This window comes from Protopterus annectens, chromosome 8.part0 (genome assembly GCF_019279795.1).
Source record: "Protopterus annectens isolate FY-2018-M chromosome 8.part0, PAN1.0, whole genome shotgun sequence".
Taxonomy (NCBI): Eukaryota; Metazoa; Chordata; order Ceratodontiformes; family Protopteridae; genus Protopterus; species Protopterus annectens.
Window position 1 is genome coordinate 498,857,486 of NC_056741.1, and position 12,185 is coordinate 498,869,670.

At 38.8% G+C, this 12,185-nt stretch overlaps 1 protein-coding gene across 1 annotated transcript in view; it reads left to right on the forward strand.

Annotated features, from left to right (window-relative positions):
• Positions 1-1,512: 1,512 nt before the first annotated feature.
• LOC122808264 (melatonin receptor type 1C-like) overlaps positions 1,513-12,185 on the forward strand; it is a 79,985-nt gene continuing 69,312 nt past the window's right edge. Inside the window, exon 1 of the mRNA XM_044079227.1 lies at positions 1,513-1,708. Coding sequence (XP_043935162.1) covers positions 1,513-1,708 — 196 coding nt within the window. The remainder of the gene's footprint in view (positions 1,709-12,185) is intronic.

Consider the following 12,185-nt stretch of genomic DNA (forward strand, 5'->3'; position numbering starts at 1 on the left):
AAAAAGTTAAGCAATCAAATTGCTTACTTTCATGGTCAGATTGCTGCCTTATGGCCATGGCTTATTGTTGCATTTATTTTATGTTGGGAACGTTTGCTAGCTAAAAATCTGGCTGTGGATCAGCAGATTTCTTTGACAGACAAATGTGATTGAAATGCATGAGTCATACAGCACTATCTTTATGTTGCATGTTTCTAAGTAGTTTAAGGCAATGCATAGACTTCCTTTCAAGTGTTTAAGTGGAAAGTTGAAAAGGTACAAGTTTTAAGACACAGATAGACAAGTTGCAACCCAATGACTACTTTTTTGTCATAGCAGATCATTACCATACTGGTCTTATTACATTGTTGGCAGTAATTCACTCTTGTTTTTATCTTTTGTCTGCAATTTTATGACCATGGAGTTTCTACATATAAGTAAAAGGATGCGGGAGAGCGTGTCACCCTCACCCCCCCCTGAAAAAAAAGACACATATCTGAGAAATTCTCATCAGGCTGTATCTTTGGCTAGTTATGTTTGTCTGGATGGAGCCACAGCCAGCAGATACTTGATGGTACACAGTACACGTAAATATATGTAGTCCTTCTGGGCACATTATTTCAGAAACAATATGTGTGAAAACAACTAGTAAAAATGTAAAAGTATGGGATAGATGACTTTGGAGGAACAAGAAGAGCATTATTTCATGGAAATGGTCATAGTAGTATGAGCATGCTATTTGAAAAGGAAAGGTCAAAACGTTATCATCTTTCTATTTGTTGCTTCTGTGCTTTAATGTTATAGCTAAGCATGAATTAGCATAGGTGTAACATCTGCCTTCATTAAAAAAAGGAAAATGAAAAACGCAAGAATAAGTATACAAGTTGTAAATGAAATCACTTCTCCTTGGAGGCTAATTTCCCATGTGTTAATATTCTGATCGGTATCAAAATACATTATGTTGGGGTCCATAGGGAATGTATCACCTTGTTAATAAAAGAGACTGCAAGTGGAGAAAAAACTAATGAAGCATCTAGGAAACTGAGCTAAAGGGAGATAAGCCAGATTATATATTATGCAATGAAAGAAAATATGTGTTTGTTTGCCTTTTTACAATTAGTTGTATTACTAATACCCATGCTTAAATAATTCTAAAATGAGATATGGTAACTTTATAATTCTATAATGAAATATGGTAACTTCTGAAGTGACCACGTTATTGTGCTGCCTTGATAGGAATGAGATTTCTTATCAAGGGATCATTAGATTGCTTATTTTAATGGTTATTTCTCTCGATGCTGCTTAATTCTAGGCATTTCTATAACTGGACAATAAAATTTTTAAGGAAAAAAAATCAACAATTTCCCTTACACTTACACTTTCAGCAGATCTTTATCCCGATTATAAAAATATACTGCCAACAAATTTTAATTTGCAGTCCAATGTAAAAACATATATATATGTATATATATATATATATATATATATATATATATATATATATATATAGCCAGTTGGGAAGCTCTTTATGAAATGATCTGCTGGACTGGAAACTGCTCAGAAGCTGAGTTGCACAATGGTAATCATACAGTTCAAATACAATATCAGACGTCTGCAGCTGTTACCATCCTCCAGGCCGCTGTGATGATTTTCACTATAGTCACAGATATCATTGGCAATATCCTAGTGATTGTGTCTGTGTTACAAAACAAGAAGCTTCGAACTCCTGGTAAGTACTATAGTTTTTCAGAGAGTTCACATATACACAGTTCTGAGACTACACAATATTATGTATGCATTCAACTATGTCGTGGAAATGTTAAAACTAAAATGTTAAACTTCATTGTGTCTCATATATTATCACATATTACTACTACATGTGGTAAGACATAATTGTATTTAGTTAACTGAAATGATAATAAAAGCAAACTGCCCACTTGTTAGTTGATATTCCTTACGTCACATTTTTTAGTAAACCAATTTATATTGTTTTGCCTTTGCATCTAATTAATACTTCTCACTGGTATGATATAGCAAATCAAAATAAACAGCTAATTATTTATGAAACAAAACAGGTATACATTGTGCTAGCAAAGAAGCAGTGATAAAATCTTAATGCTGAATTGTACTGTTATTTTTTATGCATAGACATAAACACAAATATTTGCATGTACACCATACAACAGCATAGAATGGAAAACATTTAACAGGATAAATAAAAACAGATAAACACAAATATTTGCAAATATAGCATACAGCAGCATGAATGAAAAATGTTTAACAGGATAAATAAAAACTAAATAACCAAATAGTAGGAACTACTTTTTATAAGTAGCTTCTGTTCTGAAACAATATTTGCAGATAATAATTTACTGGTATTATGATTTATGCCTTATTAAGATATTATGACTGATGAGCAAGGACTCTTTATATAGAAATCATGTATGTACAGCTTCTTTCCTTCATCCTTTCATCCATAGCAGCTTAAACCAATGAGCCAAGTAGCAAATTAAAGAAGTAACATTTCAGATATTACTTAAAATGTTAAGAATAAACTGCATCATTTATGATGATTCTGTACTGCAAATAAAACAAAGTTCTGGTGTTGCAGAGGGTTGAAAACACTAACTACAGCACAGGTGACGCAAGTGTGAGTTTCAGTTGAGGTACCCGACAAAGCTTACAGGGACAATGGGGATGACAGGGTAGAGCTGGCCACACAATGTGACATTCCCTTGTTGGAGAAGGGACAACGTGAATGTATGGCCTGGAGGCAGGGATTGAGTTTATAGAGTCACCACCTTTGGAAAGCCTTCAAAGCAGGCATTCTTAAGCATGCACTTACAAGTGGAAGACAGAATGAACACATGGTTAGGCCATTAAAACACTTTCATTTCCTGAATGCCCTTGAAGATATAAAACATTTGCATGGCTGCCTGAATGATGACCCATTCTGCATATCTGTTGTCCTGATACAGGGTTTAATTCCCAAGTAAGGAAACAAATTAATTGTTTCATATCAGGAGAAGACTTTGCAGTCAGCATGTATGGGGCAGAAAATTCATTGAAAAAAATTGTGTATTGGGGAGAGGCTTGATGGTTGGCAGTCATGGCAGTCGCAAAGACAAAAACACATTAAAACAAATTATTCACCACATATGTCAAATTAAAATCTTATTCATATGTATGAGTTGTGAAGCTCTTTGGTTCCATTTTGATCATTGGTTTAATCCTGTTAGTTATACTTAAAGTATCTTAAATCATTGCTATTTACCATTATTCCCAGCCTTAGCAATTTTTAATAGCCAAGTCTCAATCTTACTGGAAAGCTGAAAATAAACTGGAGTGCATAGGTTACCTAAACTGTCAAAAAGGAAACTAGTATTATCTTAAAATCATGTACACAGCAAAATATCAAGTCTTATGATATGGTAAGCAGCTGATATCTAGCAAAATCTATAACATGTGATAAAGGGTATCTTTTATTTTGTTGAAAAACAGTTGCTCATGCTCATATTGTTTATTTATTTATTTTATTATTTATTTTTTTATTTTTTTATTTTACATTTGTTAACCGGGCTAGTCTAGCTGGATATATCTCCATTTTCAGTAGAGGCCCGGGGAGAAAAGCTCCACATAGAACATAACAGAGAGACATACTTTTAATAAACACAAAGAATACAAGTAAGACAACAATCGTAAAAAACAAGAATGAGTACAAATTGCTAATAATAAACTAGGCGAATCAAATTCACAAAAAGAAGGTACATTATCAATAAAAGTCCTGACTAGAGATAGGACAGTTTCAAGGGTTACTTAATACATTCCATACAGGCTATACCATAAGGCTCCTACTACAATAATAAAAAAAGAATGGAAAGAGAAGGAGGAGGAATTAAGTAATGTGAGAGGAAAGGAATGAGATAGTAGTCAAGAGATGAGAGAAAAAAGAGGGACTAACAAGAGGATATGGGAAAGGTAAGAAAAATAGGTCAGAACAACGAGTGAATTGAAGTGAGAGGAAAGGTACATGCTAGATATAAAGCACCAGGAGAGGTTAAAGGTCAGGAGAGGGGTGTAGAAAAGTTAGTCAGGAGTATTACAAGAGCAAAGCCAGTGATTTTGGAAGTACAGTTTGATTTGTTGTTTGAAGAGGGGTAGGGATGTGATTAGTGTTATATCCCTAGGTAGAGAATTCCATACTTGGCCTGTGGTATTAGTGAATAGTGAGTCACCAGCTAAGTTGTGAGCTTTTATAGGTTTGGTCAAGAGTTTAGAAGAGGAGCGAAGAGAGGTAAGATTGTTATAACGGGGTAAAAGCTGTGAAAGAATTGGAGTGTTATTGGGTTGGTACAAAATTTTGTGTGCAATAGAGAGTTGTGTCAGTGTAAGATAGTTTTGTAGTTCTAGCCAGCCTAGAAGTTTCAAATTAAGGCAGTGATGGGTTCTAAAGGGGTTGCCAGTGGCAAGCGGGCAATGTTATTGTAGCAAGTTGCTAGTTTGTTTAAGTTAGATTTCGAGGTTAGTGAAGATAGGAGAGGCATAAAAGAGAGTGGATATAAGATGAGAGTGGGCGATAGTGGCTCTTGCTGATGGGGTGAGAAATGGTTTGATCCGGTATAAGGATCCCATTTTTCTGTTTACAGATTTGATAGTGTTGTTAATGTGTTGATCAAAAGAGATTGTTATCAATGGTTATTCCAAGCAGTTTAGTTGTAGAGTCTGGAGAGATGACAGTATTATTGTTAGAGAGGATGGTAAAATGTAGTGGGAGGTACAGTGGTGGGGGTGAAGAGAAGAAGTTTAGTTTTTAGCATTAAGGAGGAGGTATCGTCTAGTAAACCATGTTTCTACTGTGTTGAAGATAGTTTGGGTTAGTGTAATTAGGTCGGAAGATGAGGTTGCTGAACAAATAATTGTGGAGTCGTCAGCGTATTGAATGCAGGTGGCTTGTGGGATAACAGAGTGGAGATCATTAATAAAGAGGGAGAAGAGAAGTGGGCCAAGAATAGAGCCCTGAGGGACTCCAATAGATATGGGCAATAAGGAGGAGATGTGGTTATCCCAGAGAACGGCTTGTTGTCTGTTGCAGAGATATGAACTAAACCATTTTATGGAAAGTTTGTCAAATGAGAGGGATTCCAGGATCTTAATTAAAGAAGAGTGGTTAACCATGTCAAAAGCTTTTGAAAGGTCAATGAATAGTGCAGAAGAGAAGGTTATTATTGCGATTGCTATTGATAGTATCTACAAAGGAAAGGAGGGCAGTGGTAGTGCTATGGTGGGGTCTAAAACCATGTTGACAGTTAGCTAAGATATTGTGTAGGGACAGATATTGAACAAGTTGTTGATGAATACACTTCTCCATAATCTTTGCTAAAGGTGAGAGAAGTGCAATTGGCCTAAAGTTAGAATACTCGATAGAGTTACCGCCTTTGTGTAGTGGGATAATATGAGAAACTTTCCAGATGTCAGGGATAGTTCCTTCTTGGGTGGTTCTATTAATAAGTATAGAAATTGGGTAGGCAATTTCTTTGGCAGCCTTTGCAGAAAGAGGAAGGAAGCTTGTCAGCAGAGGGTGTACAAGGTTTCAGTTTGAGGAGAAGTCGATGGATGAAGGAGGTAGAGACTGGTTGTAGAGAGAAGTTGTAGGGAGGGCTTGATAAAATATTTGGAGGGTAGAAGTTATTAGTGTTCAGTTGACTTGCAAGAGATTGAATGGTTTCAGTAAAGAAGGAGTTGAAAGCATTGGCAGTTTGGTCAGGGTGTCTGGGTCAGCATTGAGTGGGGAGGGAGTTTTGAGTGAACCTGGGAAAGGAGTTTATTGACGGAAGACCAAAATTGTTTTGGTTTATTAAAATGGGTTTCTTGTAGTTCACAGTAAAACTTTCTTTTGTCATTTAATATAGCTTTTTTGGTCAAGTTTCTTAGTTGACGAAAGTGAAGGAAATCAGAGTTTATTCTAAGGTGCCTCCATTTGGCCCAGACTTTGTTTCTAGAGAGGATAAGTTTTTTAGTTTCATTTGAGAGCCATGGGGCTGTATTTAACCTCATTCTAATGGTGCGTCAAGCATGTTTATTCAGAATGGAAAGAAAAGTAGAATTGAAGAATGCTACTGCTTCGTTAAGTGGAAGTATTTTTAAGGGGTTCCAGTTACAAGCTCTGAGTTCGTTTTGAAATAGGTCTGTTTTAAAGTGTTTGGTGGATCGTATATTTCTAATATTAGGGAGGTGAGGAAAGTCAGTCTTCTCTCTTGTGATAAAGGTTAGGCAATGATCACTGAGGTCATCAGGCAAAGTACCTACATTATATGTGATGTTAAGTTTATTTATTAGTATCCAGTCTAAAATGGTTTGCTTTTTACTTGGTTTGTTAAGCCTGGTAGTGGAGGTAATGGTTTGAGTGAAACCATTTAGGTTGATGTGAGCGGTGGGATTTTCACTGTTGATGGTATTCCAGTCTATATTAAAGTCACCGAGAATTATAGTTTCCTGCGGGTAGTTGATGGAGACCCAGCTAAGAAAGTTTTCTAAGATAGGTATATTGTTACCAGGAGGTATATACATACAGATGATATAAAGGGCTTTTTTTGCATTTAGTTGGAGTTTACTAATGACGGCTTCCACTTTACTGTCCTGGGTTGGACAGGCAGACAGGGTAGAGATGTTGAGGTGATTTTTAAACAGAATTGCAACTCCACCACCTTTGCGTTTAGTACGGTCAAGCCTTAGTATGTTATATCCTTGGGGTATAATTTCAGTGTCTTTGGTAGCTGGCTTAAGCCAGGTTTCGGAGAGACAGAGAATGTCAAAACTATGAGTATCTAGGAGAGCATGAAGGTAGGGTACTTTGTTGTTTACACTGCGTATGTTAAGATGTCCTAGCAGTAGGGTGTTATTTGAGGTTGGTCTGGATGTTTGTGGAGAAGGATTTATGGGGCCAGGGTTAGGGTGAATATCACCGTCTTTTAAGGTAGAGTCATCAGGAGCAGGTGTAAGGTTGCTCTTGAGAAGGGGTAGAAGTTTTATTTTCCTATCTGAGGAAAGGGTGTAGGTGAGGTGAGAGTGCCTATGGAATTTGGCTAGGTTGTAGCTAAAGGTGGTATTGACATTTAAGAATGAAATGAGAGGAGTGTGGAAGGTAGAAGTAGTTTTTTGTTTGTAGGAGGGTTGAATGTAGAGTGGGTATTCTATGAAGGAAAGGAAGTAGGTAGAGATGAGAGTAGTCGTGAGAAGTAATGAGAGTAAAAGCATTTATTGTGCTAATCTGAGCACTTTGTTTTGAACTATATAAATCATAACATTCTGACTCACTGTGAAGCCATTGCACTTGAGATATAAATGACTGACAAGTGATAGGCAGGTTGCTGGCATGTCTCCCTCAGTGTAGTGAGGAAATGCTGTACTGCAGCATAGCTACTGCAGCGTAGACTGGAGGCTTCTACTTGCAAGACTGCACAGGTATCAGCAGAACTGGCCATAGCTATGGGATGTGCTGCACATGGTGACATACAGACAATGATAACATTAGACTCTTGTGTGCCTTCAGCTCCAGAAGACTGCAGAAGAGGTATAGGTTTGGTCATTGCATCCGAACATGTTTCTATACGTGAGTATGCATGTGTGTTTGTCCATATGGAGTATACACGTGTGTGTGTGTGTGTGTGTGTGTGTGTGTGTGTGTGTGTGTCTGTGCAGGATCCAAAGCATGTCCACCTTTATATTACTTGTTAGCATTCAACTGACCAGGTTTAATTTACTTCCTACTTACAAATAAACAAAATATATTCATGTGTCAGCTGAACAGTTACTTCATGCATGGATCAAAGAATTGTATATAGGGCCTAAGAACATTTTCACTCAAACTCAGGATGCTATGTGTTTTTAACCATCTTATAAGGACCTATACATTAAAAAAAAAATAGATATGTTAAGGTTCATTGAATAACATTTTAGTCAACCATATCTGTACAGACAATCTTAGTGAATTAACTTGAATCAATATCTATATTTAACAAAGGGGCAGGCCTCCCAAAAACTAACCATATCTCCCATATACAGGATAATTTCTGAGCTCAAACAACCTCAGTATCAAGGGATAATGTGTTAAAGGTGAAAGTTTTTGAAGGCACATTCTAAAAGAATCACGGATTGATAAAATGTTTTTATCATTAGGTATATTCCTTAGAACATATATTAACAGGGTATACTATGAAACATCAATTTCCACAATCCTGAAGATCAAAAATAGTGAAACACTGCTCAAAAACATACAAGAGTGAAAAATTAACTTCAAGTGCTTTTTACAGGGGACAAGCCTTCCTGAACCCCACCCCCTTGATATCAGCGGCAAGCCCCTTCACCCTTCAAACTTAAATATACCAAATCCGTGTTTACACCAATTTGAAGAAGCAAGAAACCTCCTAAAATATTAATTATTGCCAGCACATGCATATAAATCACATAATAATTTCCTGTGGAAAACACAGATTGAGGTTCATCCCTACACATTTCTTTTTCCTTCAGCATTTCACCTTGATCATCTGTAGAGATGCTACATAAATATTATACTTGCAAATTGCTATAGACAAAATCCAGATTTTGTGCATTTTCATAGTTTTATATATTTGTCTTGAGAACATTTTTGTGATTTCTCTTACAGAACAGAGAGAACATGTTATTTACCTTCTGTTAAAAGAGCATTTATTTTTGTTAGGGAACATAGATTTTCTTGGAGACCTTTTATTAATCGCATTGCTGCTGCCTATGAGGTGAGTTCCAAAGCTGTGTGTATATTGGACATCTAACACCATGATATAAAGAATTGCTGTTCAGTGATGACAAGTTTGGAATCCCTTGAAGTACTTCACATTTCATGTCTAGTTTCTTTGTTTATTGGCTGACTTTTAGGTGTTAAGATTTATCTGCAATTCATATTTGATTCCACATGTAAAGAGATTCTCATTGAGCAAGAATAGACTAAACAGGACTTCTGTTACCAAGAGAAACATTTACAGGGAGGTTCATAATAACTGCAAAAGATTATATCACTGAGGGACAAGGCTTCTAACCTTTACTGACATGTCTTTTTGTTTGGGATGGGCAATGGGTGTTGAGATGTGGATTCAGGGAAGGAACTCATAATTAAGAATGCATATTTTCATGATTTACTATGTATAGCTTCATTAATGCCTTCACAGTATGAAACATGTTTCAGAATTTACTCTACAATGTTGAAGACTTTTGTATTCCTATACTGAGTGTTGCACCACATTTTTTTACAGGGGAATTTCAGTGATGAATAAAACAACAAATAGCAAAAGGTTCCACTATTAAAAGTGGAACTTTTCGCTATTTGTTATTTTATTCATCTGTAGACTTCATTTGTAGTGGTTTTGTGGAATTTCAATGATGGTCCATAATGACATGCATATTTGATAATATTAAGTAGTCTACCATATTTCCCCATTCTAGGATAAGCCACTGACAGTAAACTGCATGCTTTAACAGTGATATTTGTGTTTTTTTTGCCTTTAACAGTGATATTTGTGTTTTTTTACTGCCCTCTACTTTATCTAAACTACTGTACTTATTCCAGTATTCATTTTGTCATGACTATGGTATCTCAGAAGTGTATTATGACAACTGGAATTACCATATTTCCAAGTGGTTTGATCAGAGAAACATAATGAAAAAGACATACATTATTTATGTTGTTCCATTCTAAAGAATGTTCTACTGACAAATGTAGTTTGGCACAAACTAAGTTGTACTGGACCCACGAGTAAAGTGTAGGGGGAAGGGGGGGTGGGGAAGAGCTGGGCTAGGGATTAAGGGATTGGCTAATCACTAAAGTCAGAGCAATGAAGCTATTGAAGGGGGATTGGAGTAGTTAAGGAAGGGTGGTAAGGAAAGGGTGGGACTCAGGATGGGTTTAAGTGTAGGGAGCTAAAGGAAGTAGTTACATTTGGTGTGAGTTGGTGGTGCAGTAAGAGCTAGCTTACGTCCAGATGAACTGTAGGTATTGTGGATGCAGGTAGGCCTTGGATGGTGGGGAGAGAATGGGTTAGTTTAACTGAGTTAGTTCCCTCCTCTTCCTTTGGTGTTTCTCTGTTAGTAATTATTTTAAGGTAGGTATGGAGTTTGGGAACATAGGTTAGGGACAGGACTTGCTGGCATGGAAGGGTGAAAGGGTTACTGAGAGGAGAGTGTGTGTGGGTGAATGGCTGGTGGGTAGTGTCTGTATGAGTGTGGTGCTTGGCTTACCTGGGTATTGGTATGATTCTCTGGGGGTCTGGTAGGCATGGTATTGTGGTAGGTGCTTCCTGGTGTCCTGTGGTGTCTCCTGTTGTTTTGCAGTTGTTGAGGTGCTTGCCAGTGGTCCGATGGTGGCTCCAGTTGGGTGGTAGGGCTGGTCGCGGTGGATAAAGTCTTTGTGGCCATCCGGTGTCACTGAGGTTGCTCGTGGTCATCCTGGGGTCTCCGCAGGATTTATCAGGCCCGTCGTTGCCTCCTGCCCAGTTGAGCCATGTGGTCAGGTGCAGCCATATGGGTAGGCCAGGCTCGTAATTGCCTCCTTCTCGGTTGGGCCATGCGGTCGGGTAGTAGCATGTGGGTTGGCCTGGTAATACGAGAAAAAAAGAAAAAAAAAAGTGCTCCCTGGTGGTCGTGGTAGGCTGTGGAGGTCCATCGCTGTAATCCAGTCTAGGTACATCAAGTTTGGTGGTTGGTGGATCCTCTAGTGCTCCCTGGGGCTTTTGTGGGCTTCTGTGTCCTTTCTCCGTTCTCCGGTGTTGTTTCTCGGTTTCTGAGCATGTGCGCGGTTGTTTTTGGCTGTTCCTTATGTGTGGTTAACCCCGTTGGCTTTTCTCAGTAGTGGTAGTGATGGGGATTCTTTTTCATTCTCCCTGGTGGTTTCACGGGCAGCTCCTGCCGTTTTGCGGCTATTCGGTTCAGGTGCCGGTTCACGCATGCACACTGTGGATATTGGCTGTTCCCTCTCATGGGGATAAACATTTGCGGTCCAGAAGAAAAAAGTAAGGGTTACAGGCTTCTTAGTGGTTGAATGACTCTTGTAGCTGTGTGGCTTGAATGTAGGCGGTTAGAAAATAGATGCAAAGTTTTTGGATTTATATATATATATATATAGACACACCTGGTGGTGCTAGGACAAGAGATGGTAGCTGTAGGGAGCTGTGTGGCTGAATAGGTCTGCAGCTGAAGGGTGAAGAGTGTGCTAGGCAGGGATACATTTTATTTATGGAGGAAGTATAAGTGCATTAGCTACTGATTAGAGTGTATGCTTAGCAGGTAAGCTATGCAAGGGGTGGTTCTAGGCTGCAGAGTGTAGGTAAGTAGGCGAGTTGGTACAGAGTGGTGGGGCATAAGCAAGGAAACATTATAGGGGTTGGGGGGAGTAGGGTAGTTGGATTTGTGGAACAGTGTTAACATTGTGTTCCTTTTTTACAGATGACTAATTTACCAGAATTGGGACAAAGATGGCAGGCTATCGTAGCCCAATCGGAATTATTCCAGGGCATGACAAGGTCCAAGGTGGAGCCAGAGCAAGCTTCAGGCAGGAAGAAATGGCACCCTGTGACAAAGACTCCAGGCTGGGGGAAAAGGCAGCAGGCAGAGAAGCAGATGGTTACAGTGGAGGCTCCTGTTCCCAGTACGTCGCAAGGCAAAGGTGCAGGTAATGATATTAATTTACTAATGGTTGGAGAACTAGGTGGTGAGGGTGGTGAGGATGGTGAGGTGCAGGCGGTTGATGAGGTTTTGTTTGATGGGGATATGGAAAGGGGAGAAACAGTGTCAGATAGAGTGCAAAGGGGGTTGGTACAAGCAGCCAGATGTGTGGGCAGACAGATGGCTGGAGTGGACCTGGGCTCTAAGAACAGCTTGACTGGCTCAGAGGTAGGATCAGATTTTGGGCTGCAGGCTGCAGGGCAATAGAGCAGTTATTTTAACTCCGCACATTCCAGGGATGGTGAAAGAAAAAAATCTGGAAAGGTGAGCATGTGGATGTGTTTGAGCTGCTAGATGCAGAAGGGGTCCAGAGGTTAGTAGAAGCAGAGTCAGACACTAGCAAGGACTTATTGGTGGCATTAGCAGCACTGAGCAGGAAAAGGACAGGTATGCTTAGACCCTGGACTTGGGACAACTGGGTGGTCGGCTTTATTTATCACATGGCAGTGCAGCTGGAG